General features: G+C 37.6%; 3 protein-coding genes across 6 annotated transcripts in view; 1 reads left to right on the top strand and 2 right to left on the bottom strand.

Annotated features, from left to right (window-relative positions):
• Positions 1-1,098: 1,098 nt before the first annotated feature.
• Positions 1,099-11,524, bottom strand: LOC122661023 (transcription initiation factor IIF subunit beta-like). Of its 3 annotated transcripts, XM_043856322.1 has the most exons (7): positions 11,482-11,524; positions 10,153-10,366; positions 4,340-4,448; positions 2,717-2,847; positions 2,554-2,622; positions 2,092-2,241; positions 1,099-1,593 (listed from the first exon to the last, which is right to left on the bottom strand). In XM_043856322.1, the coding sequence occupies exons 2-7, from the start codon at positions 10,333-10,335 to the stop codon at positions 1,474-1,476; spliced, it is 762 nt and encodes a 253-aa protein (XP_043712257.1). In that variant the 5' UTR covers positions 10,336-10,366; positions 11,482-11,524; the 3' UTR covers positions 1,099-1,473. The 3 variants fall into 3 exon arrangements, with proteins under 3 accessions (XP_043712257.1, XP_043712256.1, XP_043712258.1); XM_043856321.1 differs by lacking the exon at positions 11,482-11,524 and having other exon boundaries at positions 10,153-10,387; XM_043856323.1 differs by lacking the exon at positions 11,482-11,524 and having other exon boundaries at positions 4,340-4,458; positions 10,163-10,387.
• A 5,853-nt stretch (positions 11,525-17,377) lies between these two features.
• On the top strand, positions 17,378-20,878 carry LOC122661022 (cysteine protease RD19A-like). The gene is made up of 4 exons (XM_043856320.1): positions 17,378-17,879; positions 18,025-18,144; positions 20,036-20,279; positions 20,400-20,878. The coding sequence occupies exons 1-4, from the start codon at positions 17,394-17,396 to the stop codon at positions 20,675-20,677; spliced, it is 1,128 nt and encodes a 375-aa protein (XP_043712255.1). The 5' UTR covers positions 17,378-17,393; the 3' UTR covers positions 20,678-20,878.
• A 2,045-nt stretch (positions 20,879-22,923) lies between these two features.
• The window catches only part of LOC122661925 (V-type proton ATPase subunit a2-like), a 33,488-nt gene continuing 29,878 nt past the window's right edge, over positions 22,924-26,533 (bottom strand). The window contains exons 12-19 of one of the 2 annotated variants that reach the window (XR_006332939.1): positions 26,316-26,476; positions 26,006-26,212; positions 25,515-25,698; positions 25,353-25,436; positions 25,059-25,252; positions 23,738-23,797; positions 23,181-23,454; positions 22,924-23,144 (exon numbers count right to left, since the gene is read on the bottom strand). Coding sequence is in view for 1 of the 2 variants with exons in the window: in XM_043857442.1 (XP_043713377.1) it covers positions 23,250-23,454; positions 23,738-23,797; positions 25,059-25,252; positions 25,353-25,436; positions 25,515-25,698; positions 26,006-26,212; positions 26,316-26,476 (1,095 nt within the window). In the remaining variant the exon portion in view is untranslated. Of the gene's footprint in view, positions 23,455-23,737; positions 23,798-25,058; positions 25,253-25,352; positions 25,437-25,514; positions 25,699-26,005; positions 26,213-26,315; positions 26,477-26,533 lie in introns of both variants that reach the window. The other variant, XM_043857442.1, reaches the window with a different exon arrangement.

Genomic DNA, 26,533 nt, shown 5'->3' with positions numbered 1-26,533 from the left:
CTTGACATATCTATATTATTTTTCTAAGCAAGGGTAGTATTGTAGTCACATAGTTAGATTTAAAATGTCCTGTCACAATTGTCTTATTTTGTAACTGCCAAATAAATTGAAGAAATTAAACATATGATGTAAAACACATAGTAACATATAATTAAAAGAAATAATTAGCACTTTATTCAATGATGCAGTGCTCTAGCACTCTTGGAAGAGATTTCATAAGCAATACTAGGTTTTTAGAGATGCCCCAAACTAGGTCATTGTTATACAAAATTTACTGAGCAGGATCTAGATCTAGATTATCTTTTTAGGGTCACAATTTCATTAATTATCTGACTAATCGTATTTTCAAAAAAAATTTCTCATGTTTCTTATAATAGTATGATTATGCATGCATGTGATCATTTTACCTAGATAGTAAAGTAGTGCACATTGGCTCCAAAGGAAAAGTGATGAATATTTATGTTTCTTTATGTGATTTTTAAAGAGTCTTCTATAGTAAGCAACAGTAATAACAGTTTGGAATCACTAGTAAAAGCATGATTAACAATGCAATTGACTAATATAGTAACTTCAGAATAAAAAGATTCGAAGGGCAATGAGCTGATGATATAAGGATGATGGGGAAATGGCTCAAAATGAAGAATCCATACAACAACTTCATACAAAGAAGATGGCCTGACCACAAAGAAAGGGTTTGGACCTGAGCCTAGGCCTAACCGTTGGCTCAGGTCATTAGGCTTTGAAGACTGGTCCAACTTTTGCATGTACACCAAATGGAATTTATGAAAGAACAAAGGGAAACAAAAACAGAATTCACAATACCATTCTGAAGTAGTTGGTATGAGACTTTGATGAACATTTAGTTGCATCTGACCTGTCCTGAGCAAGTGTCCTCTTCAAGAACCTAGACAGTGAAGCTTGTTGTAGTCCTCCCTCCCCGCCCCCCCTCTCTCTTTAAGGTAAGCTTTCATAACTCTAGCAACTCAACTATGAAATAGTAACTAAGGGTCCATTAGATCCTCCTTGTTCATAACAAAGTGGAACCAGTTCAAGACATCTGATAAAAAACCAGTTCATAACAATCACCCAAAAAAAAAAAAAACTAAGAGTCCATTAGATCCTCCTTGTTCATAACAAAGGGGAACCAGTTCAAGACATCTGATAAACTGGGCGGGACTCAGCTTTACTAACCCTTCACTGGCCATCATGCACTTAAAATTTACGTTGGGGGTGATGTGGGCAGCCAAGACAGAGCATCAGATGGGCTATACTCCAGAAAAATAAGATTCATTCTGTATGCCCCTCTTATTCCCTGATGGCCTGTTTTAATTCTAGATTCTTCCTTCACCTCAAGGGTCATTATTACTTCACAGATCTCAGAGTATGTAGTCACCCCTAAGGTGAAGCTCTCCTTCCTTGAAACAGTATGTCATGCTAGCATTCATAATCAGTTGAGTTTACCCCTAAAATACTTCATTCAGCATCAATATCCGCAGCGGATTTTTTATATTCCGGCTTTAGCTCATAAGTTCCTTGATTTGTTCCCCTCTTATTGTACACACACAGCTCATTCAATATCTCTTTCAAAAATTGCTGCAAAGAAAGAGAAAATCAGAAATTGAAGAGGTCGCAAGTTCCACGAAAGATCTAATTACTGAGATTCTCACAAGCCCCTATCATCTTTGGAAGGACCATTGTATCATAAGGATGAGGTGGAAAGTATTGTAGTGCATATAAGTAACAGAAGAAACTGTATATATTCAATTACATAATTGGCTCGTCAGTGTGTGTGTGTGTGTAGAAACTGCATCTATTCAATTACATAATTGACTTGTCAGGAAGTGTGTGTGTGTGTGTGTGAGAGAGAGAGAGAGAGAGAGGTGGAAGGACATAAAAAGATTCTTTCTGAAATCACTTTCCATGTATCTTTCTCAGTATTATTTTTTTTTCCCTCTCATCAGTATTAGGGGTTTCTTCATATGAAGAAATAAGCATATAACTCACTCATGGCAAGCATTGCTTCCCAAGAGTGACTCATGATTTTATTGCTCTTGCAAAATCATGCGAAAGATGAGCCATATAAGAACATACCGCAGGCTGGTCAGTCTCTTGGACCAGCTGCTTTAATGCCCAGTTTGGTTGCCTCTCAAAGAGCTTGAACATAATGTCTTCCAGTTCCCCACGATCTCGTCTTGTTCTTTTCATTTCTGATCCTTTAACAGGTGTTGCTTTCTTCTTATCCTGACCAAATTGCAGCAAAAAACTCCATATAAAGAAATTCTTTTACAGTAAACAATGAGTGATGGGATCTTTAAGACGTTTACCCTTCCACAATTTAGGTCTTGAAGGAGTAAATTGATTTCTTTTAATAAAGTGACTTTGCTTTACCAAGGATAAGTAAGGTGTCTCCTTTCTTCACTTTAGAAAAAAAAATCAACGATGGACTCTTAAATAGAAGTACAGAAGAACAATTTGAAGGACAGAAGCTAAATATCAGGCAATTAGGTCAACACAATGACACATTTAACGCAAGGCAAAAGTAAACATAAGTACCTTAGAATTGGGCAGCCCAACCATTCCAGGCATTGGCCTCATAAGTACTCCACGGTCATTGTCAATCACCTTTCCAGATAGAAGTAGAGATTAATCAATGAAAAAGGGCAACAAATAAACTTCAATTGCAAGCATGTAGGAGACTAAACTGTTAAACAGCAACCTGTATTTGTCTAGTTTTAATCATGGATTTGTTTGTCCTTTCACGACACAATTTTCCATACTCTTCAATATTGTCATCATGGGGCTTCATGTCAAATTTATGTTCCACTTTTCCTTCAACCGCAACCCTTCCTACAAAAGTCATAATTCTCCTGTAAAGTGTTTTGCTAGCTTTACTAGCTCAACAAGAAGTTCTGAAGATCTTCAGAGAAAATACCAAGAAATCGTGCAGTACTCAATCAATTCAGGAAATAGCTGGGTGACAATGTTTATCTAAGATCCAGCTCCCTATGTGCATATTGATGTCTAGCAATGTGCATCCACAAATATACACACACCTTTGGCTAAATAGATTTTCTAGCACCTATGGAACCAACATGCAGTTCTACCTAGATCCTCCTATATTTTTGAAGACCACAGGAAGCTGAATGAACAATGTGCATTTCCTTGACAGGAACTTTAAATTCTCAGTATGAAAATTTGGGCATCTCCACTACACATTTTGGCAGTCCTCTATACAGATAATACTATGACTCCTGCAACCTCCCGCACAATAAACGAAGCAAAAATTGATGGTCAGGTTTAGTTTAAAAACAAGGACCTGGCTAAACGTGAGAATATGGGGTTGAAAATTGGAAACACTCAAAGAAACTTAAGTTTCAGGCTTAGAAGTGAGAAATACTGGAGCTCCATTTTGATAAGCATGAACTATCTATATCTTTTCCAGTCCAATCTTCCATGGAAAGATGAAACACATTTTGGTGGAAAACAACTTAATAATGGTGTATCCACTATCCAGAAAGATAGCCAAATGACCCTGCAAAAGTAAATATTTCACAATTCATATTGGACATGACTTGAAGAAAAGTTTTGATGCTCGTGTATTTTCCACTTTCTTCAACTCATACAGAATGAAGAAGGCTTCATACTCATTTCTCTTTTTGTGATTGTCTATGTGCATGTATATGCTCAGTGTTAAATCCTGTAAGGCCTACAACGTGAGGGTCCTTTTAAGGTGACATTAGTGGAAAAGGCATGGGACTCACATAATGTGACTTGCCTAGGCAACTAGGCGCCTAGGCGACGCCTTGACAACTATGGAAGAAAGCCACTTAATTTCTCGTCTGTAAACCCAGTTGAATAATTTATCAATTCAATGGAAGCTAATTCCAAGCTCCACAATAGTTAAAGAAGGAAATCTAACGAATATACCCAACCAGATAACAACTATCAAAATAGATATATCAGATAATGCTACTTTTCATTTGATTCATCTCCCAGTTATTTTTGCACAATTCCAAAAATAAAGATTATACGTGCATATTTATGTGTGTACCAACAGTAACCATGCACATCCATGTAATCTATGCATATAAGTACTGAAATGAACCATACAAAGTATACATATGAGACACAATATGAAACATTTGGGCTGTTTTCAATATTTTAAACCTTAGAAATCACATAATGAAGATTGAATTGTCACATTTTCCAAGGATTATGAGAGAAGACATAAACTGAAGATTAAAAAAAATGATAATAAAAGTTCAACTAATATTTCATTGAAATGAATATAAAATATCAATTGTTTTAGAAGAAGAAGAGGAAGAAACATTATCCTCACCTTGATTTGTCTCAGAGAAAATACTCATTGGGACAAAGTCTTTAAACATATTCAAGGAATAGTTCTTGGGCATATTTGCAGACTCAGTGCCAGCCAATTCCATCGTGAACTGATTATCAATTAAAAATGTGTAAAAGAAACAGAAAAAGTGATTCACAAAGAAAATGAATCTCAAAAACAAATTTAACACCAAATCTTAAACTCAATCTGGATACTTGAAAATGGGATAACAAACAAGAATAAACTTAAATGCCCACACCTCTCGGAACAGAATGAAATTCCTAGAGTAAAGAACATTTTTAAGAATTTAAATTTGTAGGTTTTGCCAGAAAAAATAACTCCTTCAGGGTTTCTGAACTGACGGTCCGAAGCCCAGTGATGCAGATAAGTCACATAATGGGCTTATTTTATTGGAAATAAACCTTGGGTGGGGTTATGTATGCATTGGGCCTTTGATTCTATGTGTTTTCTTTGTAATGGGCCACTTTAATGAGCCTAAAATGTGGGTACAAGGGAGGCATACGGGATTAGGCTTAGTAGTAGTTTATTTTCATATTTCCTAGACATATTTATAAGCCTTTTCCTATTCCTAGGCTGTTAGTCAAGTCTTTTAATTTTTCTAAGTATTAGTCTAGAGTCTAGTGTTAATCTTTTCATATTCCTAGATTCATGTATTATGTCTTTAATGTTTTATTGGTTTTAGTTTCTAGGTTTTGGGGGTCGTTTTCCATGTCTAGGATTTGGTATCTATGTATGGGGAATTCCAAAGGGGCTTTGGAATTCTAAGAGTCTACTTTAATGCTACTTGATGTACTCAAGGCTTTTAAAGCCTCCCCCACTCCTATATAATGCAAACCATGGGCTGCTCTCAAAGGTACCCAATGAATTTTTACAGCAAACAATCTGAATATTTTCTTGTGTGACTCAAGAGGGCTTAGGTGAGATTCCTACAACGGGCCTAGGTGGGACTCCTAAGGCTGGGCAACTAGTGGGACTCTAGCTTGCCAAAGTTATCCAACTATCTTCAACATTCATCATTCATCATCCATCACCGTTTGCACCATTTCCACCTTCATCATTCAACAACAACACAGCAGGATCAAAACTAACCAAATCTGGCCCAAGTTGTCCAACACCTATCCTTATTCTCTTCCAAATTCGATCTTGGCTTGCTTACCCTCTCGGGTTCGCATCAATTGGTATCAGAGCATGGCTGGAGGCGAGACCAACCTTGATTCAAATCCCTTCATATTCAAGACTGGAGTTCGACTACCTAATGGAAGAATAGCCTTGTTGGTTGTTGGTGAACGATAGCGTGACAACACCATTTCATAATACATTGTGGATATGTTGTCTCAGACAGCCGAGATAGTTATTGAGCCTGCCAATCAAGTGATCGTTGAATTTGAAATGACTTCTTACTATGACAGTGCTCAATGCCGAATTTTTCCAAGTTCAAAGAGAATTATTAGAGTTGGTCATGATTGACTAGAACAGTGAAAGGGTGAGATTGATCCAATTGACAATATTTGTATCCTAAGACCCTCACATCTACGCAAGACTCAAGTTTTGAGAGGATTAAAGCCTGTAATGACCACACCAACCGTGCAACCACTAGAAGAACCGACTGGATCAACACAAGAAGAAACAGTGATTGAAGCATTGTCAACGACAGTTGAACAGATCAAAGATTCTATTGAGACAGCTTATGTTGAAGAAAGTGAACTACACAAAACAAAAGAAATTCAAGCAAAAGACCAAGCTAAAACAATAGATGAGAAAGTGATCGATAAGTTCAACACTTCCATTGAAGCAAAGATTGCTGATGCAAATCCGAAGATTTCTAAGGATACGTTTTCCACCATTGAGATCAAGAATAGTGAAATAGTTTATGAAGAATCTGTAGTTACACACTTTGTAATTAAGATTGATCCAGATGTTGAGCATATAGAGTTCGTGATTCCACCAAAGTTCTCTGAGGAGAAAGGACCACATCTCGCAGACTTCATTCCCTATGTTTGTGAGCTACCAAAATTTTATTAAGGGTTGAAGCTACACTTTCATCACATGAAGATTATTCCTTGCCTCTACAAAACTCGAGGTCGAGTTTTTTTCAAGCAGGGGAGAATTGATGCAGATAAGTCACATAATGGGCTTATTTTATTCAAAATAAGCCTTGGGTGGGGTTATGTATGCATTGGGCCTTTGATTCCATGTGTTTTCTTTGTAATGGACCACTTTAATGTGCCTAATATGTGGGTACAAGGGAGGCATACGGGATTAGGCTTAGTAGTAGTTTTTTTTTCCATATTTCCTAGGCATAGTTATAAGCCTTTTCCTATTCCTAAGCTGTTAGTTAAGTCTTTTAATTTTTTCTAAGTATTAGTCTAGAGTCTAGTGTTAAATCTTTTCATATTCCTAGATTCATGTATTATGTCTTTAATGTTTTATTGGTTTTAGTTTCTAGGTCTTGGGGGTAGTTTTCCATGTCTAACATTTAGTATTAGAGCCAGTCACTACGTCACAGGTTCGAGTCACGAAAAGGGCTACCTGCCACCAGATAAAAATCCTGGAGCAGAGTGGAGCCGCTTGGAAATGGCTACCTACCGCTAAAGTGAGAGCTACCTAGAGTGAGATCTGTCGAGGAAGACGACTGCAGAAGCCTGGTAATTGATGCAGATAAGTCACATAATGGGCTTACTTAATTGGAAATAAGCCTTGGGTGGGGTTATGTATGCATTGACCTTTGATTCCATGTGTTTTCTTTGTAATAGGCCACTTTAATGGGCCTAAAATGTGGGTACAAGGGAGGCATATGGGATTAGGCTTAGTAGTAGTTTATTTTCATATTTCCTAGGCATATTTATAAGCCTTTTCCTATTCCTAGGTTGTTAATTAAGTCTTTTAATTTTTCTAAGTATTAGTCTAGAGTCTAGTGTTAATCTTTTCATATTCCTAGATTCATGTATTATGTCTTTAATGTTTTATTGGTTTTATTTCTAGGTCTTGGGGGTAGTTTTCCATGTCTAGGATTTGGTATCTATGTATGGGGAATTCCAAAGGGGCTTTGGAATTCTAAGAGTCTACTTTAATGCTACTTAATGTACTCAAGGCTTTTAAAGCCTCCCCCACTCCTATATAATGCAAATCATGGGCTGCTCTCAAAGGCACCCAGTGAATTTTTACAGCAAACAATCTGATTATTTTCTTGTGTGACTCAAGAGGGCTTAGGTGAGATTCCTATAGCGGGCCTAGGTGGGACTCCTAAGGCTGGGCAACTAGTGGGACTCTAGCTTGCCATAGTTATTCTACTGTCTTCAACATTCATCATTCAGGGATTATTTTAATCAGACTGAGGGCAAAGAAATGGACATGCCTTACGCTGAATGGACCACCTGAGCTTGATGCAGAGGCATTACATTGGATGGACCGATATTGATAGATTTTGAAAACCAAAGCCCAAGAAATCCAGTCTAAAGCCCAAGCTGATGGGTTCAGTTTTGGGTCCATACAAGGGCCAAAAGTAGTAGCTATATTAGTCAGGGATTATTTTAATTGTTGGTGACAATTTTGTACTTTCTTTAAATTTTTAGTAACTGTTACTGGAGTCGTGGGGCCAAAAGTCTATCACAAGTCAGTCTTAGTGTCAGAAGTTTCTATTTTTTTGTCTTACCCTTTTGGAAAGTAGTTAATCCTAGTTTCTATTTTCAGCTTAGATTGCTGTTTTCATATTTTGAAGTCTTATAAATAGTTGTAATCACCCCATCAACTGATTTGACTGAAATATTATATTTTCTTTGTGAAAGAGTTTGTGTGTGTGTGACCTTCTTCTTCCCCCTCCCCAATCGATCTCTTTTCACTCTCTCTCTCTCTCCCCGCTTGTTCTAATCTCTTTCCCCACCCTTGCTTCACCTTGCTGCCTCCTTAATCTTCTCCTTTCTTTCTTCTCTCTCTTCCATTGACCTCCCCTTTATCCCCTCCTATTATTCCCAATCAACATCCTGTTTTTGCCTCTCTTTCGCTACTGTCATAGGTGCAGTTTAGCAGAGTACATGGCAAGTATTCTTCACAGTTGCAAGTCAGTCACCTTCTCGCCTTCTCCTATATTCTGTAACTAAGTTACATAACTTCAGATCTGTCTTCTCTTGTATTCGTCTAACATTCCTATTCTGGTAACCTGCTATTCTGACCTCCCTTGTTGCTACATGTTCTTATCTTTGATTCTGTCCTTTGTTATATCTTATTGAATCCCCACAACTTACCGTTTGGCATATATCTTTCACTGTTAAGTTCAGCGATTTATTTTTACTGTCCCAAGTTTCACAATTATTCTCCTTTGGACCTGAGCCTGTTACCAGCCTCAGTGACACTAAATTACTTCAGCTATTGCAAGTTAGTGGGGCATATGGCCAAAAATCCCCTTTTGCTTCTCCCATTCTGCAGCTTCCAATGAGGTTGGTTTTCCTCCAGCCAGTAGAGTTGTTTAATTTTGAGTTTTGAGCAGGAATTTAAAGAATCAGGCAAGCTATGCCTATTTAAGCTTTCTTAGAGCAAAAGCAACAGGACGGCACATGTAGCACCATGAATCAGGGTGGACGAAGATCATATATATATCAATGCAAACCAAACAATTGAACTTCTCCATTTTGTTCAATAGGGAATACTAATCATGTACTACCAAATACAGTAGAAACTGTAAGATAAATTAGAATACTAGACAGACAATCTGGATGATGTTGATCTAATATGGGTGTAGCCCTGTGCCTAGTGCAAAATTGAAAATTTAGATAGAAATAGTGGGGCAGCTTAGAAATTTGAAGATATTTTCATAAATCAGAAAGAGATCACTGACAAACACAGATGGATCTTCAGTGAGATGCCACTTTAATTAGTAGAACCATCTGAATCACATGTTTGTGGGCTTTAAGAAACTTCCTATATCATTGGAGTTGAAGACAGACCCAAACGGTCACGAGATATCTAGATACCACACTAACTTATCAGCCTGGATTGCCAAATGTCATTTGACGTAAAATGGCTGTGAAATCAAACAGGGAAGAAAATATGTCCAGTGAATGCCCCGGTCTCCTCTTTACTAAATACAGAGAATCAGAGACTGCATTTTTGTTTTACTCAACATCAATCCTAACCCAACCTTCTCTCCCCAAACCAAAAAAAGGGACAAAATCATTTTGAATCATATGAGAAGGTGCTAATGGTGTTACATACAACAGTTTGTCGTATCTTCCCTTTGGAGGCAGGAAGAAAGCAGCCTAACATCAACTACCTCTCATATTGTAGACCAACCAGTATACTTGAGATCTTAATGACTTAAAATTTTCCAACCATAACCTTTTACAATAACCAGTACTCTGTGATTTTCACAATTGAAACATCACTGAAATTCAATTGATCTGACACCGAACAACAGGACGATGTGGTTGAGAAGTAAACTCGATTAACTTGATTATTGATAGTCATAATCCGCCAACCATAAAATAAACAGATTCAGTTTGATCCACCGCTATTAAGCAGAAAGTGATTCTATTCTACATCGACTAGAATCCTTCCCCTTATTTCAGTGTTTCTAACACAGCAATCAGGCCAGAAATTTGCTGCAATTGTACAGAAGGAATAAAGAAGGAAATTGCTCCGTTCCATCACGTAATTCACTAAACTAGTTTGCAACAAATCATGATAGCACAGTACTAGGTAATTCAGCTCTAATTTCCAATACTTGTGAAGGGCAGCTATATTAAAGATTCGTGAAAGTTGGTTTCATCTTCCAAAGACCAACCACAGAGATTAATTACCTGGAGGGAAGAGGGATCGTCAGAATGAAGAGGATCCACGGAGAGGACGACCTTGGCGACGGGGTGAGAGTCGGAAGAATGGGCCTGCCATGACTTCGACACTACCAACGGGCACTTCATCAGCCACACCGATCTCTCTGCTCTCCCCGTCTCCAACTGCTTGCTCTGCTCTTCCGACTCCATATTACCACCAGTCTACTACTCTTCACCCGCTCTCTCACTCTCTCTCTCTCTCTGCATCCACAGTGGCCCGAGAGAAGTTTCTTTCCGCTACTAGTACTCTACAATTGAAAGTGAATAAAAGCGAAAACCGCTCTGCTTCGACATTTAAAATCACGAGACCACCAGATCGCCTTAACGACCGTTGGATAAGAATAATCCCTCTAGCCATAGCCCCATCGAATGGTCACACTCACACCAGAAGATTATACACGAAGCGTGGCTCACCGTATTGTTTCGTTTGCCTCTCGGACAAAACAGGGGCTTCTCTCTCTCTCTCGCGCGTGTCTCTCGTTGTCTTTTGTTTTTCCGTTTCGGACATGGCATGGACGGATTTGGATCCTTTACTGCCGTGTTGCCCGGCAAGACCGTGCTGCCCAGACACGGTGTTGCGTGCAATGTCTATCTTACCCCTGTCCAAACGCCCTACCCGAGTAGGGGTAAGGCGGTCTTTGCACGTAGTGCTATGGCAGCACGGTCCTATCGGACAGCTCAACAATAGAGGATCCAAATCCGGCATGAACCAGAGTGAACACGCAACATCCTCAAGTATGGGCCGTATGAGGGGTAGTATCAAACACGCTATACAGATATCATACGTTACGGATCATTTCGTATCATTCCGTATCAGACACAAATTCAAAAAGGAGGTTTTTTTTTCGATTTATAACAAATTTTTTTTTAGGTGAAATAGAGAAAATACTATAAAAGATTGAGCTGAAATAGTTGAAAAACTAGGTTTTGAATTGATCGAGTCATCCGAGTCTAGTTAATATTTTGGAAAACCTGATAAAGAGTCAAGTATGAGACTTGGTTCTTTTACCCGAGTCACAACATAAAGCGGAGTCTGATTATTTTTGAAAACTCATAAAATTAACTCACTTGAATTGAGTAAAACAATAAACAACCTCGAGGCCCTAAATTCAAGAGTTCTAAAACTAGTAGTTTGCTTAGTTGAGAAAAAACTCAACCCTTAGTGCCTTTCCAACACCCTGGTAGTTAGCAACATTGATGCTTCAATCTCTTCTTTCTTGTTGTTTCTCCTTCTTGGCATGACTAATAAACCAGGTAAAGATGGAGGCATTTTGGACTGTTTGAATTGTATTGGACAAGCTCTCTCTCTCTCTCTCTCTCTCTCTCTCTCTCACATCCACTAGCGACCCACGTCTGATGTATCTTGGACAACCAGATTTTATAAATAGATTATATATGCACATCGAGTTAATTTCAGGAGCTCATTTACTCTAATTATAAATGATCTCATGATTGGGTGAAAATAGAAGAAAGAAAACAGTTTCAAGAAGTTATTGTTAATGTTTCCATTGTGATTCAGAGCATGAAAGCAAATTCATTACGTTTGCAAGAGAGGGAGAGGGGAGAGAAGATGGAGCGTGACCAGATCCTTTGCTGACTTAGCAATTTATCTTTTTTATTTTTTTTCTTAAAATTGAAAAACTAATTGAAATTTGGTAACCCATGTATCCAATTCGGATCCTCTACCCATGGCTGCAATTTTCTCTTTCTTTTTTTTTTTTTTTTCATATACTTCATTTGTTTTCTTAATTTTTATTAATTTATATCTATTTATTATATGGGCTGATGTTCTCTGTGCCGCAACGCAGCCTGTGTCTGGACACATGGGTCTACCATTCAGGGGGACAGGGTGATCATTTCGCCCACCCTCATGTGTTTGGGCGCAGCCTGCGCCCCTGGCACAGAGAACATTTGGCCTTACTATATTTTTAAAAAAAATGTGATTTGCCTTAACTAGGTTTGACCAAGATGAATCACTAAGTTTTTTAAAAGGCGAGTTGAGTCATAAAACCTGATTTTTTAATTATTGAAACTTGCAATAAAGGATAGACTCAAAATTTTTTTGTCTATTGAAGATTTACGCTATTCCTGTAAAAAGAAAGAGAATCAGACTGACATATTTTCCTATCGTGTCCCTTCTCTACAAGAATTTGGGCAACTGGATGATTAGGTTTGAAGACAGGGCACCTCCAAGGTTCCTCAATACTCACTTTACTTTCTGATCTACTGATACAACATGAATTTCTAAACCTACTTCTTTAGTTGTATTAAAAAAAAAAATCTATCTTTGCGATTACTTGTTATTTCTTTTGACTTGCTAGGAATCACTGGGTAGCTAACCTGAACCTATTACAAAGTATGTTAAAAAAAAAATGCTTCATAGATTTCCATATGCATGATTTGGACCAATGGAGTTGGAATCTATTCACTTTTTTGTTGGATATCAAAGCAGGTCTTAATTTTTTTTTTATTATGTGAAAATTGTAAAGAAGGAAGGATACTTTATTTTGGTTGCTCATCAATTGGCATTTTGAGCTCAGAGAAAAAAACTATCCATAAATATAGATGATGATGTACTTTCAAACTTAAATCTGGTACCTTTCAACCATTTTGACTCAACTAAATCCATATTGTGCTCATAATATAGTCCAATGTTATGAGTACAATTGAAGTCACTGCCCCCTCCAATGGTTTGTACTTTTGGTGTTTTCTAGTTGCCGTATTAAATAGCCTTCCATGGTTAGCTGCATGTCTCAACTAACCATCCCTCGTTTAATTTCAAAGCTCTATTTTATCATTGAAAGTGATGGAATGTAATTTCCTATTATAGACCATATTTCCTCAATAGGCACACTCTTACAAGATAATTTAATGGGTGTGTTTTTTTTTTTTTTGTTTGTTCATAAGATAAGTTGGATGGTGTGTTGTAAAAAGTGATAATTAAACTTAATGAGAGAATGAACTTATTTGCTTTCTTTCACAAAGTGTTTTTATATGCCGGTGTTGAATTTGTAACTATCGCAACAGGTACAAGGTGAATGTAGGCTGAGATGTGGCACTTGACACCTCGTAATTAAAATTCATATTTGCCCTTGTAATGTAATCGGGGAAATACAAAATGACATTCAAGATATAACAGTTTGTTGGCTCCGATAGTAGTTGTGAACTTGATTATTATGCTCTTTCGAGTATGTTGGAGTTGTGCTGAAACCCAGAAGATAAAAAACTGTCAGCGAACTATGGTATGAAAGTATGAAACTCCCTAGAATGGAATTCGGAGGACAAATATGTAGTGTTACTAAAGCACACACTTTTTTACCAAACTAGCACACATTTTTAAGAGAGAAAGAGAGTTAACAAGAATTGAGTGACTTGGGATTTCGACCACTCCTTTTATTTAAAGAGAAAAGACACCCTTTTTTCTTTTTTCCTCTTTTTGGGTAAAAGGCACCCTTTTTTCAGAAACACCTGCTTGAAAGGTTGTGACTTGTGTCTATCTGTCTGGGCTAGGATTCAATCTTCATAGAAGATTCCAAATCCTCGATCATGATTACACCTTTTAGTATAGGCGCCTTTTAATATAGGCACAACCTTATTTATGGACATGTCTCTTATGCATAGATTCATGTTTTCATACTCTTCCAAGTATGTAGAGTTACCTCTCCACATACCTAGGAGTATAATTCATACATCTTTGTGCATGTAAGGGTGTGTGGCTCATCCAAGAGTCATATAAGTTGTCTGTTCACTAAGGCTCCATTTGTTTGACGGAAAGAATGGGGTGAAAATGTTGTGGGATTGGGTTCCATAGTGTACCGGATTAAAAAACAGAGATGAGATTTTTATTTTTTCCATAAACAATAACCAAAATCCTTTGTTTTTTTGTGAAACTTTGAATAACAAAAAAATATGATTTTCAAGTGTTACATCACCAAACAAAGCATTTAATGTTATTCCTTGAGCTTTTGTAACTTCATCACCCCACATTTAACAAGCAAAGTTGGGGTGAGATTTTGAAATGTCACATCAACACTTTTTTAGCCCAATTCTCCCACCCCACCTAAGTTTCCAAACAAACGGGGCTTAAGGGATACGATTCATCCAAGAATCGTATCTCTTGCTTGTACACTAAGGGATATACTTATACATAGACACTCAAAATCTTCAATATAAATACAAGGTCATCCAAGATTAAAATACTCACATAATCGCACCCTATCTCACAATGCCACAATACAACATGGTTTGGTGACGAAAACCAAGCAAAACAAAGACAAGTATTTTAAATCTTTCATTTTAAATTCATTTTAAAAACAACATGATGCACCAACAAAATAAGGTTGGATAGTGTGTTAAAACTTTGTGGACAAGTAGATCCCAAGGTTCCTTGTGCACTTGTCATGTTTCACACATATAGAATTAATCATGTGGTAAGACAATCACTAAAAAAATACCAAATGACTATGAGAAAGTGCATAGACATACATAAATGAGAGGGTTTAAAAATGAAACACATAACCAACTCAATCAATTTTCCAAACATTCAATAATTAAAAGGGTCGATGTTTTCTATGGAAGAGCGTGGTCCCTACACTTGCATGAGATCCAATGAGAACACACGCGTTGACATTATGGGGCAGGATTTTAACCTTTCAGGAGGGTGGGGCAGTTATTTTGCGTCTTTTATGTCTAGGCATGGGTGGTATACTCTCCTAAAGGGAACTTTTATCCTAATTAAAATTAGAGAAAAGTATGCGAGAGGATGGGAGTTTCAAGGCATTAATTAATGGGTGGGGATTTATGACTTTTCCAATTCTTTGTGAGAGGGAACATGACCGTGCATGCATACACGGCCGTGAATGAAAACTTTCCCCTTAAAATTATTAAATTAACTTTTCACGTGGCACAATTATGTATATCCCATGTAGGGGTGTCAATCGATCAATTCGGTTCAATTTTCTCGATTTCGTTGTGGCTTTTAGGGAAACTGAAATCGAACCATTAAGGACTTTTCGATTTCGATTCGATTTTGGTTTTGGCACGGTTTGGTTTCGTGTCGATTTCGATTTGTGCCTATTTTCTTCTCTTTCTCTTTTCAATTATATAAAATATTTCATTGGCCCCACACTTAAAAAGGAGATCAATGGAACAAGCAGTGTTACAAATCAATTTCCCTATTTCCATAACCTTATACAGTTATACTCATTGATTTGTAATAATTTTCTTTACAATCATAAATTTGCTCACTAATATTGAAATACAATTCAATTATTCATAACAACCATAATTTTTTATCGGTTTCATTCTGTTAGGTTTTCGATTTGTTATCAGTCAATCCAGTGCAATCCGATTTTCAATCAGTCCCATCATACCTTAATCCAAAACCAATTCAATAAGGATCGAATCAATTCGATCTCTGATTTTTTCGATCGATCTTAACGCCTTGGGCTAGGATTTGACGGGTGCTTCAATGGGTTTCCTCATACATAACACCTTTGGGCTTTCACTTTCCTTTATTTTGACAATGATATACGACTTTAAGAGAACATACGTAGGTGCTGACGACTCTTGAGTTTGTGAGAAGGGAATCAAAGCAAAGACCTTATATCTTTCCAATGTTATTACTTCTCAAGTCATCATCCAACCCAACCAAAGGCTTAGAAAACTTGCCATTTTCAATATCTTATCACTGTTACTTACACGCCAAAGAGTCAAGATTTTCAAGGGAGATATCAAATAATTTTCTTTGGAAGTACTCAATTATAAATGAGAGAGGAATCATTATGACCTTAGAGTGCAGATTTCCACTAATGAGAAGGAAGGAAATCAAATTGTATGATAGTGAACGTTAATGACGAAAGAAAGTGTGGGGGTTTTTTTTTTATTTTTTTTTCATTATAAATTAAACATGAAACCTAAATTGTTTACGAGAATGAAGCATTCATTTTTACTAGTGATGTGACTATAAAATTGGATTTTTTTTAAGATAAGTTAATATATTAAGTTTGAAATTTGACACGCCGGACTAATCTATATCATTTCCCTAAGAATCAAACGATCAAAATAACCACATCAACGATCCTAAAAGTCTGTTGACCTTTTGGGATTGGTGTGTGATTTGTGCGATTACACTTTCATCACAAAAAGAAAGGGGTGTGTGGATTTAATCCCACGTCAGATGTGTGAGTGTGTTGTGTATATCCGCCATTCTACAGTCCTAAAAATCAGTTATCCTTTTGGGATTGGTGTGTGTTTGTGTGATTACACTTTCATTAAAAAAAAAAAAAAAAAACCAATTTTGAAACACTTTAAAGGCCAATAAAGTTAAAGAACAATGTTTTAAAAACATAAATGTTACCAAACGCAGCTTAGGGTGAAGGTTAGAGGCTTCTAGCATAGCAATTCATCCAACTTAATATATGCAGTATAACAATCCACCTATCCTTCAAACTTAGTATATAAATAAATGGAAATAATTGAATATAAGTTAGGTTAGTTAGCCATGGTTAAATTTGATCATGAAATTTCTTATGTAGCTAATCCATGAAGTACTCTTCTGATCCATATGGTTAAAAATTCCCACATCATCAATCAATTTTTTTCGTTTTTTATATATATTGAGTCAGACCAAAATCAAACCAATAAGACGTTTGGTCTACAAAAGCCAAACCAAAATCTATACTTATTGGTTCGTTATCAATTTTTTTAACGGTCCCTTGTCGATCTATTATCGATTTGGCCTTGTTTTCATATTTAAAATAAACGAAAAGTGAAAAATAAAAAATAAAAAATCACCAGTTTTGGTCCAAATAATTGGCCTCATCGGTCGGTCCGATCGATTTTAGTATCTTAGCAGTTTTAAAAACCAAAATCAAAATCGAACCAAAAGAATTTGGTCGATAGATTTTGGTTCTATCAGATCAATTCGATTGGATCGGCCCGGTCTCATTTTTTAATATCCCTGGCCCAACGTAACCATCTTGGGATATGTGATATTTTGTCACGTAAGCAGTGCAACTTGCGCAAAGGGGGTTAAGGAACTGTACACTTGTTGACATCGCATTGGCCAGTTTCCACCAACCATTATTGGGAAAAGCATTATTTATGCCGTGAAACTCGACGACTGGCAGATGCGGAGTGGGCCGAGAGGTAACACAAATACCCAATCTCGGACCAATCTTTCGTCGCTGCTTTCTCTGTTTCTCCCAATGGCTAAGTTTCCTTCTTCTCGTTTAGTTCTCCTCCTCTTTGTCTCCTCTCTCATCTTCTTCTTCGCTGCAACAGTTTCTTCAGCTTCTGATGTTTCTTCAAACGATGAATCGGAAGATCTGATGATCCGTCAAGTTGTGCCGAACGAAGATGATCTTCAGTTGGACGTCGAGAGCCACTTTATTAGCTTCAAGAGGAGGTTCCGTAAGACTTACGCTACTCCGGAAGAACACGCTTACAGGTTGGGTGTCTTCAATGCTAACTTGCGACGTGCGAGACGTCACCAGAAGATTGATCCTACCGCCGTCCACGGCATCACTCAGTTCTCCGATTTGACACCTAAGGAATTCCGCCGGAATCATCTCGGCTTGAAGCGTCTCAGACTACCTTCTGATGCTCAGAAGGCTCCCCTCCTCCCCACCAACGATCTTCCCACCGACTTCGATTGGAGAGACCATGGTGCCGTTACTGCCGTTAAGAACCAGGTACCGTTGATTTAATTTCGTATCAATACTCAATCGGGACGATTATTCGATGTTTTTTTTAGAGTTTATCTCTGGATTTCGATTTTATTTTATGTTACTGTGGACTGATTTGTCAATTGTTTTCTTCCCCTTCTTGGAAAATTAGGGTTCTTGTGGATCTTGTTGGTCTTTCAGCACCACCGGAGCCTTGGAAGGGGCTAATTTTCTCGCTACGGGAAATCTTGTTAGCCTCAGCGAGCAACAGCTTGTGGATTGCGATCATGAGGTTTGTGCCTTCTACTTCGTTGCGTTTGCTATTTTATTTTTGTCCATATTTATTCCTTTTGTCTGTTTTTTGGCTACGTATCGTATCTCTGCTCTTTTACAGTATGTTTATCTGGCCAGTTGCAGTTATTTGATTAATTATTGACGAACTGCTAGAAGCATATGTGCTCTGAACCCTCTGCTTCTTTTCTTCCAACCCCACCCTTCCCCTTTTCTCCATGGGTTTGGAGGGAGAGAAATTGCTGAAATTCTGTCATCTATTGACTGGGTGGGTAGAGGGTTATTCTGTACATGGTTAAACCACCTGAATTTTGACCATAACTAGTTTATGTACTCACAGTATGTATGCATGTCGATTGTTATTTAATTGTCTCCTATTCTCCTTTTTAGCTCAGGTGTTATTGAAAGTGCATATTAACCTAGTTGCTAACTTGTAACGAGAAAATGAAAACCTCTTTTCCGCTGTCAATTTCGTATATTTAATCTACTGCACCGTGTAATTTAGGATCATTATGATATGGAATTTATTTTTGTGGACTATTTATGTTGTTTGCAATTTTCCATGGCAATGTGTACTTTATTTGTATGTGTAATGACTAATGACTAATGGGTAAAGCAGGTGGATTTAAAGTTTTTTCAGGAGCATTAGTTTGTTCTGTATATTTTCACATTGAGATAGTATGCATCTTTAGCAAGCTGTATTCTAGTATTAGAGGGAATTATTTGTTTGTGCTATAACGAGAGCAAGGATCGCTTTCAGTCCATGGAATTGTTAGTAGTTGCTTGAGGTCTTTGCACATAGAGTGTTACTTGAAGCTGGTCCTTTAAATCATAAAACAAGTTGATTATTCCTACTGTAAAAGATTGGCATTTAAATTGAGATATGTTATGGAGCCAATTTGGGAGCATGAATAATGTCCTTGGTCAAGGTAATATGTGCCACAATTAAATGGAATGCTAAAACTCGGGGACATTATTATTCATTAGTTGCAGTCACTATTTGCTACATTGTCTATCCTTGTATTTCTGTAAGGTATTTTGCTTGAATGAGCCATACATTAGTTGCCCGACTCACTATATCCTTATGGTCTTTTGTCAATTCCCCTAGTATCTTGACCATTTTTATCTGGACAGTATAAATATTGATCATGGAATGCTAGTTTAAAGGATTTACTTGTGCACCAAATTTTGTTATATTCTATTTCTTTTCTAATAAAAGTTCAGTAAATATAAAGAAGATCCTATAGCAGTTAGTACTGCAATTATATTGGAAGTACGGGTGGGCCCCTTCCCTAAATAAATGATATTCTTTTCCTAAGTGCAAGGGGATTACAGGGCTAACATTTGCTACAGTGGGTGATAACGAGGTCTTGAAACCCGTGGAGCTGTGGCAACCTCTGTTTATGCATTCTGAGTCATTGGGAACAGCATATGATGTAGTTGCATGGCATTGGAGATCTCATGAGCCATGGCCGTGTAGTTTTCAGTTCGATGGGATAGTAGGCTTGATTCTGCATGTCTTGTTTGCTGGAATTTTCAATTCTTGATAATATTAGCATGTTCCATAAGATCCTGCAATGGTGCGTGAGGTAGTTCTGATACCATAATATCTTTTTATACTTCGAAAGGTGTCTGCTCTTCATGTGCATTACGCATCAGGACTTGTGTAGGTATCAAGTAATCCTGCTAGGCCACTGGATGTTCACTGTATTACATGGTTCATTCTTGAATGTCTGTTTCTTTGGCTTCAATGACACCCTATTACAGAGGTGGTTTCCTGGGTTACAGACTTGTAGCCATAACCTCAGTGCATTTAGGGGAATAGAAACTACTTGTAAGGCACTGAAGCAAGCACTATAGTACTATACTGAAAGGCTTTCTATCTTTGACAGTGTGACCCAGAGGAAGCAGGTGCATGTGACTCAGGCTGCAATGGGGGGCTAATGAACAGTGCTTTTGAATATACACTGAAAGCTGGAGGGCTTGTGCGAGAGGAAGATTATCCGTATACTGGGACTGATGGTACCTGCAAATTTGACAATACCAAGGTTGCTGCTAAAGTGGCTAACTTCAGTGTTGTCTCCCTTGACGAGGATCAGATTGCAGCAAATCTTGTCAAAAATGGTCCACTTGCAGGTGGGGCCTTAAAATTTTGATATTGCATCAAATCCACATGTCCAATAATTTTTTTTTAAATGATGGGTTTGTGACTGATGATTAAGTTATCATAATCTCTGTTGCTTTGTATGGTTGCAGTGGCGATCAACGCAGTATTCATGCAGACTTACATAGGGGGAGTTTCATGCCCGTATATATGCATGAGGCGATTGGATCATGGGGTGCTTCTGGTGGGTTATGGTGCTGAAGGTTATTCTCCCATTCGCTTGAAGAACAAACCATACTGGATCATAAAGAACTCTTGGGGTGAAAGCTGGGGAGAGAATGGTTACTACAAAATCTGTAGGGGTCGCAATGTCTGTGGTGTGGACTCCATGGTCTCAACTGTGGCCGCTGCCCAGATCTCTCAAGAGTAGATTCTTGATTACATAGTGGGTTTCCTGTACAGAAGAGTTATCACGTATATTGTGACATAAGCTTCATAAGTTTATCTTACTTTCAAAGCCCACGAACCTGTATGTTATAGGAATTGTGCTTATGAAGAAGTTTCCTATGAAATCTGTTATTGTGTGGTCTGCACAATGCTTCAATGGATTTATTACCTTTTCTTGTCATTATCTCTCTGTTCATACTTTATACCTTCAAATCTTCAATGCTCTCACTATTTCAGGAATGGGTTGACACTTCTTTTCAACACATAAAATAATTAGGGTAACTAGGCTTCTTGATTAATTGATTTAATTATGTTGGTCATTTTAGGTTTATATAGAAATTTGGGTTCTTGGATAACAGTCATAAATCCCATGTATTGGCATTTTCCTTTTATTTTTTGACCCTCCATATAATTTTTAGGGTTTTTCCCAAATACCCCCTCAAATTGCCCATTTGTACAAATGTACCCCTGAAACTTTAATTCCAAATTCCCCCCTACTTTCCAAACTTTGTAACACTTTAGTCAAGTCTGGTACGTTTGGCGTTAGTTTTAGAGAATCTAATTACCAAAATGTTCTTATGATAAAAACCCACCAAAATTAAAGACTAAAGTGATCAAATTACCCTCATCCTCCCCAAATCGTTCATTTGGGAAAGATTTGGGTTTGATCACTTTACTGCTTTTTCACCTACAGAAAACAATCAGTTCCTGCAGGTTCATAAGCTCTCCAAGCTCTGGAGGAATTATTCCTGTAAACCCATTAAGATGCTGAATTCAGAAGGGTGAGGTTAGAACATTGAGAGAACTCTGTTACAATTTCGCCAGACAGATCATTGTATTTTGCTTCAAAGTACGCAAGGCTACTGATATTAACAATTGATTTAAGAATGCTTCCTATAAGCATGTTGTCTCCAATTCGGATATTTGAAAGGCCTTTGCAGTTCCCGATCAATTCAGGAAGATTCCCATTCAAGTTGTTCATGGTAACGACCAAAACCTCCAGCTTTCCTGAAGCAAAAATGCTCTTCGGTATAGGTCCTTCAAGCTGGTTCGAGTGACGGTTCAACAGCTGAAGCTCAGAAACAGAGCCTAATTTTTGGGGATTTTGCCACCTAATTCATTCTCATAGGCAGAGAACACTATCAAATTCGATAAATTTCCCACCCAATAAGGAATAGACCCAATCAATCTATTCCCAGAAATTTGAAAATTCTATAAACTTTCTGGACTCTGAAGTTCATCAAGTATTCTTCCTGTAAGAAAGTTATAAGAGAGGATTAAAGACAAGGTTTTTAATACGACCCAAATCTGGGGGAATTGAGCTCTCGAACTTGTTCCAAGATAAATAAAGAAACTCGAGCTGTGATAGATTCCCAAAAGCTGGAGGGATAGGCCTCCATCCTTCATTTGTCTTCCGTAGGTGAAAAAGAAAGATTAAAGTGATCAAACCCAAATTAATCTTCCGTAAATCGATTTTCAGTTTCAATCCCAAAACGATTTTGAGAAGATGAGGGCAATTTGATCATTTTATTCTTTAATTTTGGTGAGTTTTTATCACAAAGGGCATTTTGGTCATTAGATTCTCTACAACTAACGTCTAATGTCCCAGACAAACGGACTGATTAGTAAAGTTTCAGGGATGCATTTATACAAATGGGCAATTTGAGGGGACATTTTCTGAACCCAGTTTTTTGACTTTTTTCAAGTGAGAAACTCCGATAGAACTGCAACTTAACATGGGATCAAAGACCTATAGACCGAGAGCTACGGTAATTGCTGGAATTTATAAAATGGACGGGAGGGAGAGGTTTCCTAATACGGGCATGTGAGAGGTTTTATTCCATCGTAGCTAGCGTGTAGGGTATGAGTACGGCTGCTACTTAACCCTACTCTCCACATCAAGGATTTTAAATTAATCAGGGATCAAATCGGTCTCAAAAATTCTCTAGTCTATAATCGGCCCCAGACCTTAAACCAAGCAATTTAGTTCCAAAAACCCTAGAATTGGACACTCTAGTTCAGCCAGAATCAGGATCTGTCACAGCCGATTCGACTGATCCGTTTCCACTTTTTGATACCATCCTCCATATTGGGAGCCCCATCTTCCCCTGTACAAAAATTGAGGACCATATTTGCTTCCTTGTGGCAGTTATAATGTTATATAGTTCCCACTTTTTCATGATAAAAGTCCATGATAAGAAGGATGAACAAAGGGAAACAAAAACAATATATCACAAGACCCACCATCACCTTTATTCAGAAGTAGGATTCCCAACATTAATAAATAATATCAACAGACATCCTGATGAAAACCAAGCCCACCACATAAACAGACAGCAGACTGCCTTGGAAACTTAAAATTTTCAACATATGGAGATCATAAGCTTGGAGGATGGAACATATTTACTATGGCTTCAACAAATTTCCTCCAAAATGAAAGAATTGATGATCCATATATGTTGGCACACTCAAATGAAAGAATTGATTCATATCTAGGTTGGAACATTAAATATTCTCAATTGTTTCAAAAGATCCATTGAGCTTCAAGCAATGTTCTAATCATCCTCTTCACTAAGCAATGCAAAGGCGAAGGGTTGGAACTGGTACCCATCTCCCTCATAGAACTTATTCATGAACTCCACCCAGTGAAGACGCAAGGCATGTAAGAATGCACTCAGTGTTTCCATCACTAGCAACACACCGACTGTTGCAAAAATAAAAACCATGATGCCGATAATCAAGATTATAATATTGTTGAACCTGCAATACATGCACAGAAAAAATTAGAATTATTTAATTATTTAGGAAAAAAATGTTCTAGCCTAGCAAGAGTAGAGGATATTTCTAGTCTGGAACTAAATTTTACCACATGGAAGGGTAATATGACTATTTTTTAAGGTATAGACATCTTAGAAAATATTCTTAGATTGGCCATGTGTCAAATTTCAGACTCAGATCCATCTTATACCCTTCCATATATTGGGGGATTCCCTTCCATTTTTCGTTGTGCATACCTACAGTTGAACTCATGGCAGTAACTTACCCCCAAGCAAGAAGTAGAACTTTCTCGTAGAAGACACTCGACAGCTCTGAATGAGCAAGGCTAAAACCAAGCAGATCACACAATAACATAATCAGTCTTTGCTAACCAAAATGGATGAACAATAGTATGAAAAAGAAACTACATTATAAGGTTACAAATTACCAATGTAGTGGAGTTGGATGAAAAAAGAAACTACATTATGGGTTACAAATTACAAATGTATTAGGGTCAGGATCAACAAACAATGAATCTCACCCAGGCCAAAAACTTAAATCCAGCCGTATGAAATTAACCATCTGAACTACAGGTTGCTTTGATGACTTTCCTTTTGGCTCACCAATAATGACAAAAACTCTTATGTTGAACAGCCAGGGGAGAGATACCCAGGACATTCAAATGTGTGCTTTTACCAGATTACATTATCTGGTAGGCTTCAAAAAGCAATCCACCTCTTAACAAAAAGAATGTAACACAAGGATAAATTTTATCTTCAAATCTCACTTACATTCTTGCCAAATCCCCCGTTAAATGAAATAAGGTAGAATACCCTTCAAGGATAAAACGTATGCTCTTTCCTACCAGGTTTAACCTAGCACCAATGGCACAACAATGCAATAGATTGCTTCTCCTCTCCCCATCCCACTGTGTGCTCAGAATGGAACCAGTGGTTAATGATTGCCATAAGACAGAAGGAAGCTTGTTATCCATCCTTTCATCCTCCTGCAAGGATGCCCTGGATATTCATTGATTTTTCTTTTTTTTGGTTATCCAGCCTTTCATCCTCCTACAAGGATGCCCTGGATATTCACTGATGTACTACGAAATTCAGCAGTTACAGGACATGTTCTACGGCCCCAAAGTTCATGTCACCCATATTTAGAATTAGAGGACTGATTACTCACGATAGGTCCCACCTCAAAAGATTTCATTCACAAAAAATCAGCATGATTACACTATTTAGTTCATGATTTTTACACATCTTCCCTATGCATTACATTATTAAGTTACCATAGAAATCATTTGCTCAATCCCATTTCTGGTCTACTTAATTTTGTATATTGGATCCATCCATTGGGAGTCCTGATATTCTTATTATATCTAGTTAATCTGGCACATTGGTACCATCCTGTGGGGAGTGGAGTCCCGATATTCATATTAAAAGACAGCTTTAACAGCATGCCAGACCCAAAATATTCTATGCCATAGACTCATATCATGCACATATATAAGTGGATCTGTACATGTGGAAGAGCTACAATTATGCATACATCATGCAGCTCAGGGCACCAGATAAGATAATTTCAAGCTATTAGTAGCCTACCTGAGGGCCCACAACCGGAGATACGAAGCTGTATTTGAGACTGATCCAAGGACAAACTCTATGGTATGAATGAGTTGGTGCACGAAAACTTCACTGAACTCAAATTCCTCATGGCCATGTGAATCATGATGCGCTTCCACTTCTAAAGAATCATCAGTTCTGTGAAGCATCATGTAGGATTGACCTTGATGCCTCTGAAACATAAAATTGAGGTGGTAAATAAGTGTATAAGGATAACTGGAAAAGAAGGATCGTCCTGTGTGGAATATCAACCAAAAAGAGGTATGAGCTTACTTCTTGGTGTTGTTTCTTCAAGAGAAAAGGCTTTGGCAATAGCATCCATGGAACAGCAACGAGGGCCAGCAATAGTAATGTGAGCTGGAAATCGAAGAGAATAATTTGTTTTAGCATCTAAGGAATATACTACTATAAAATGGACAAAAGAAGAGACTATACCTGAACATTTTTCTGCCCCACAAAAAGCTGATTCTCACCCAGATCATCTGTTGGACTCAGGAACATATATATCATAATGTGGTATAAATCAACTTGTGAACCAGTACACCACTTCATAATTATGAGGACAGAAAGGTAGCCAAACAGACTGTTTAAAAATATCATCTGGGGAATAAATTGGAACCTGGAATGGTGCACAATGTACAATGTTTAGTTGGTTACAACCAATTAGAATCAACAGACAGTCAAGTTATGGTAATAAAATAAACCAGATGCAAACACATGATGATGGAAGAACGATCCCTAATTCATTAAACATGCATACCCAATATTAACTCACTGAAGGCATTTGAATGTCATTATGATGGTTGTGACATCAATATACATTCATCACAGAATTGTACTGGACTACTAGTGATTCCCACATCAGAAAGTGTTTGTTGGCAACCAATACATGCAAAGTAAGTATCTTAGTTTGCAATCTAGCTTACCAGATATTCAAGCCATTTCCAAAGAATTTGGCATTAAAATAGCTCAACACAATTCCAAGATTCATCTGGGTTACACCAATAAGGATTGACATCTTCATCTTCAACGAGTTAAGGAATGGCAACTCACTGCGGGAACCATGCCATTTAGGATCTAAACCAAATGGATAAGTAGGACCCACTTTAATTAAGCCAACCGTTGTAGCATCCCTGCATCAAAGAATTCAAGAATTGTAAACAATAAATAACTAAAATTGTCAAATCATAGAACATGGAAAAAGAGGTTAGCATATTTTAAGAATTTCATCCATACCTGCACAAAGTATCACGGCATGCATAGGCAGATTTGCCAAAAAGCTCAAATGGTACTGAAAAGAATTCATTATAGATCAAACCCGTGTAAATTGAGAACATTGCCATCAGCATAATACAATACCGACCACCAAAGATCATTTCTGTCATATCTCCAAGCTTCTGTTATTATCAAAAAGGGGGGCGGGGAAGGCAGGGTAAGTTATGCTAAACACAGAA

Source organism: Telopea speciosissima, chromosome 5 (genome assembly GCF_018873765.1).
Source record: "Telopea speciosissima isolate NSW1024214 ecotype Mountain lineage chromosome 5, Tspe_v1, whole genome shotgun sequence".
Lineage (NCBI taxonomy): Eukaryota > Viridiplantae > Streptophyta > Magnoliopsida > Proteales > Proteaceae > Telopea > Telopea speciosissima.
This window is presented reverse-complemented; position numbering and strand designations above follow the sequence as displayed.

Bases quoted from the DNA above. Each gene is read 5' to 3' on its own strand.
- LOC122661023 (XM_043856322.1), bottom strand. From the start codon at position 10,335: ATGGAGTCGGAAGAGCAGAGCAAGCAGTTGGAGACGGGGAGAGCAGAG. The intron at 2,848-4,339 runs GTGAGGATAATG...TGACTTTTGTAG, and splicing joins TTTCTCTGAGACAAATCAAG to GAAGGGTTGCGGTTGAAGGA. The intron at 2,242-2,553 runs GTACTTATGTTT...CAATTTGGTCAG, and splicing joins TTGGGCTGCCCAATTCTAAG to GATAAGAAGAAAGCAACACC.
- LOC122661022 (XM_043856320.1), top strand. From the start codon at position 17,394: ATGGCTAAGTTTCCTTCTTCTCGTTTAGTTCTCCTCCTCTTTGTCTCC. The intron at 17,880-18,024 runs GTACCGTTGATT...TTGGAAAATTAG, and splicing joins TTACTGCCGTTAAGAACCAG to GGTTCTTGTGGATCTTGTTG. The intron at 18,145-20,035 runs GTTTGTGCCTTC...TATCTTTGACAG, and splicing joins TTGTGGATTGCGATCATGAG to TGTGACCCAGAGGAAGCAGG.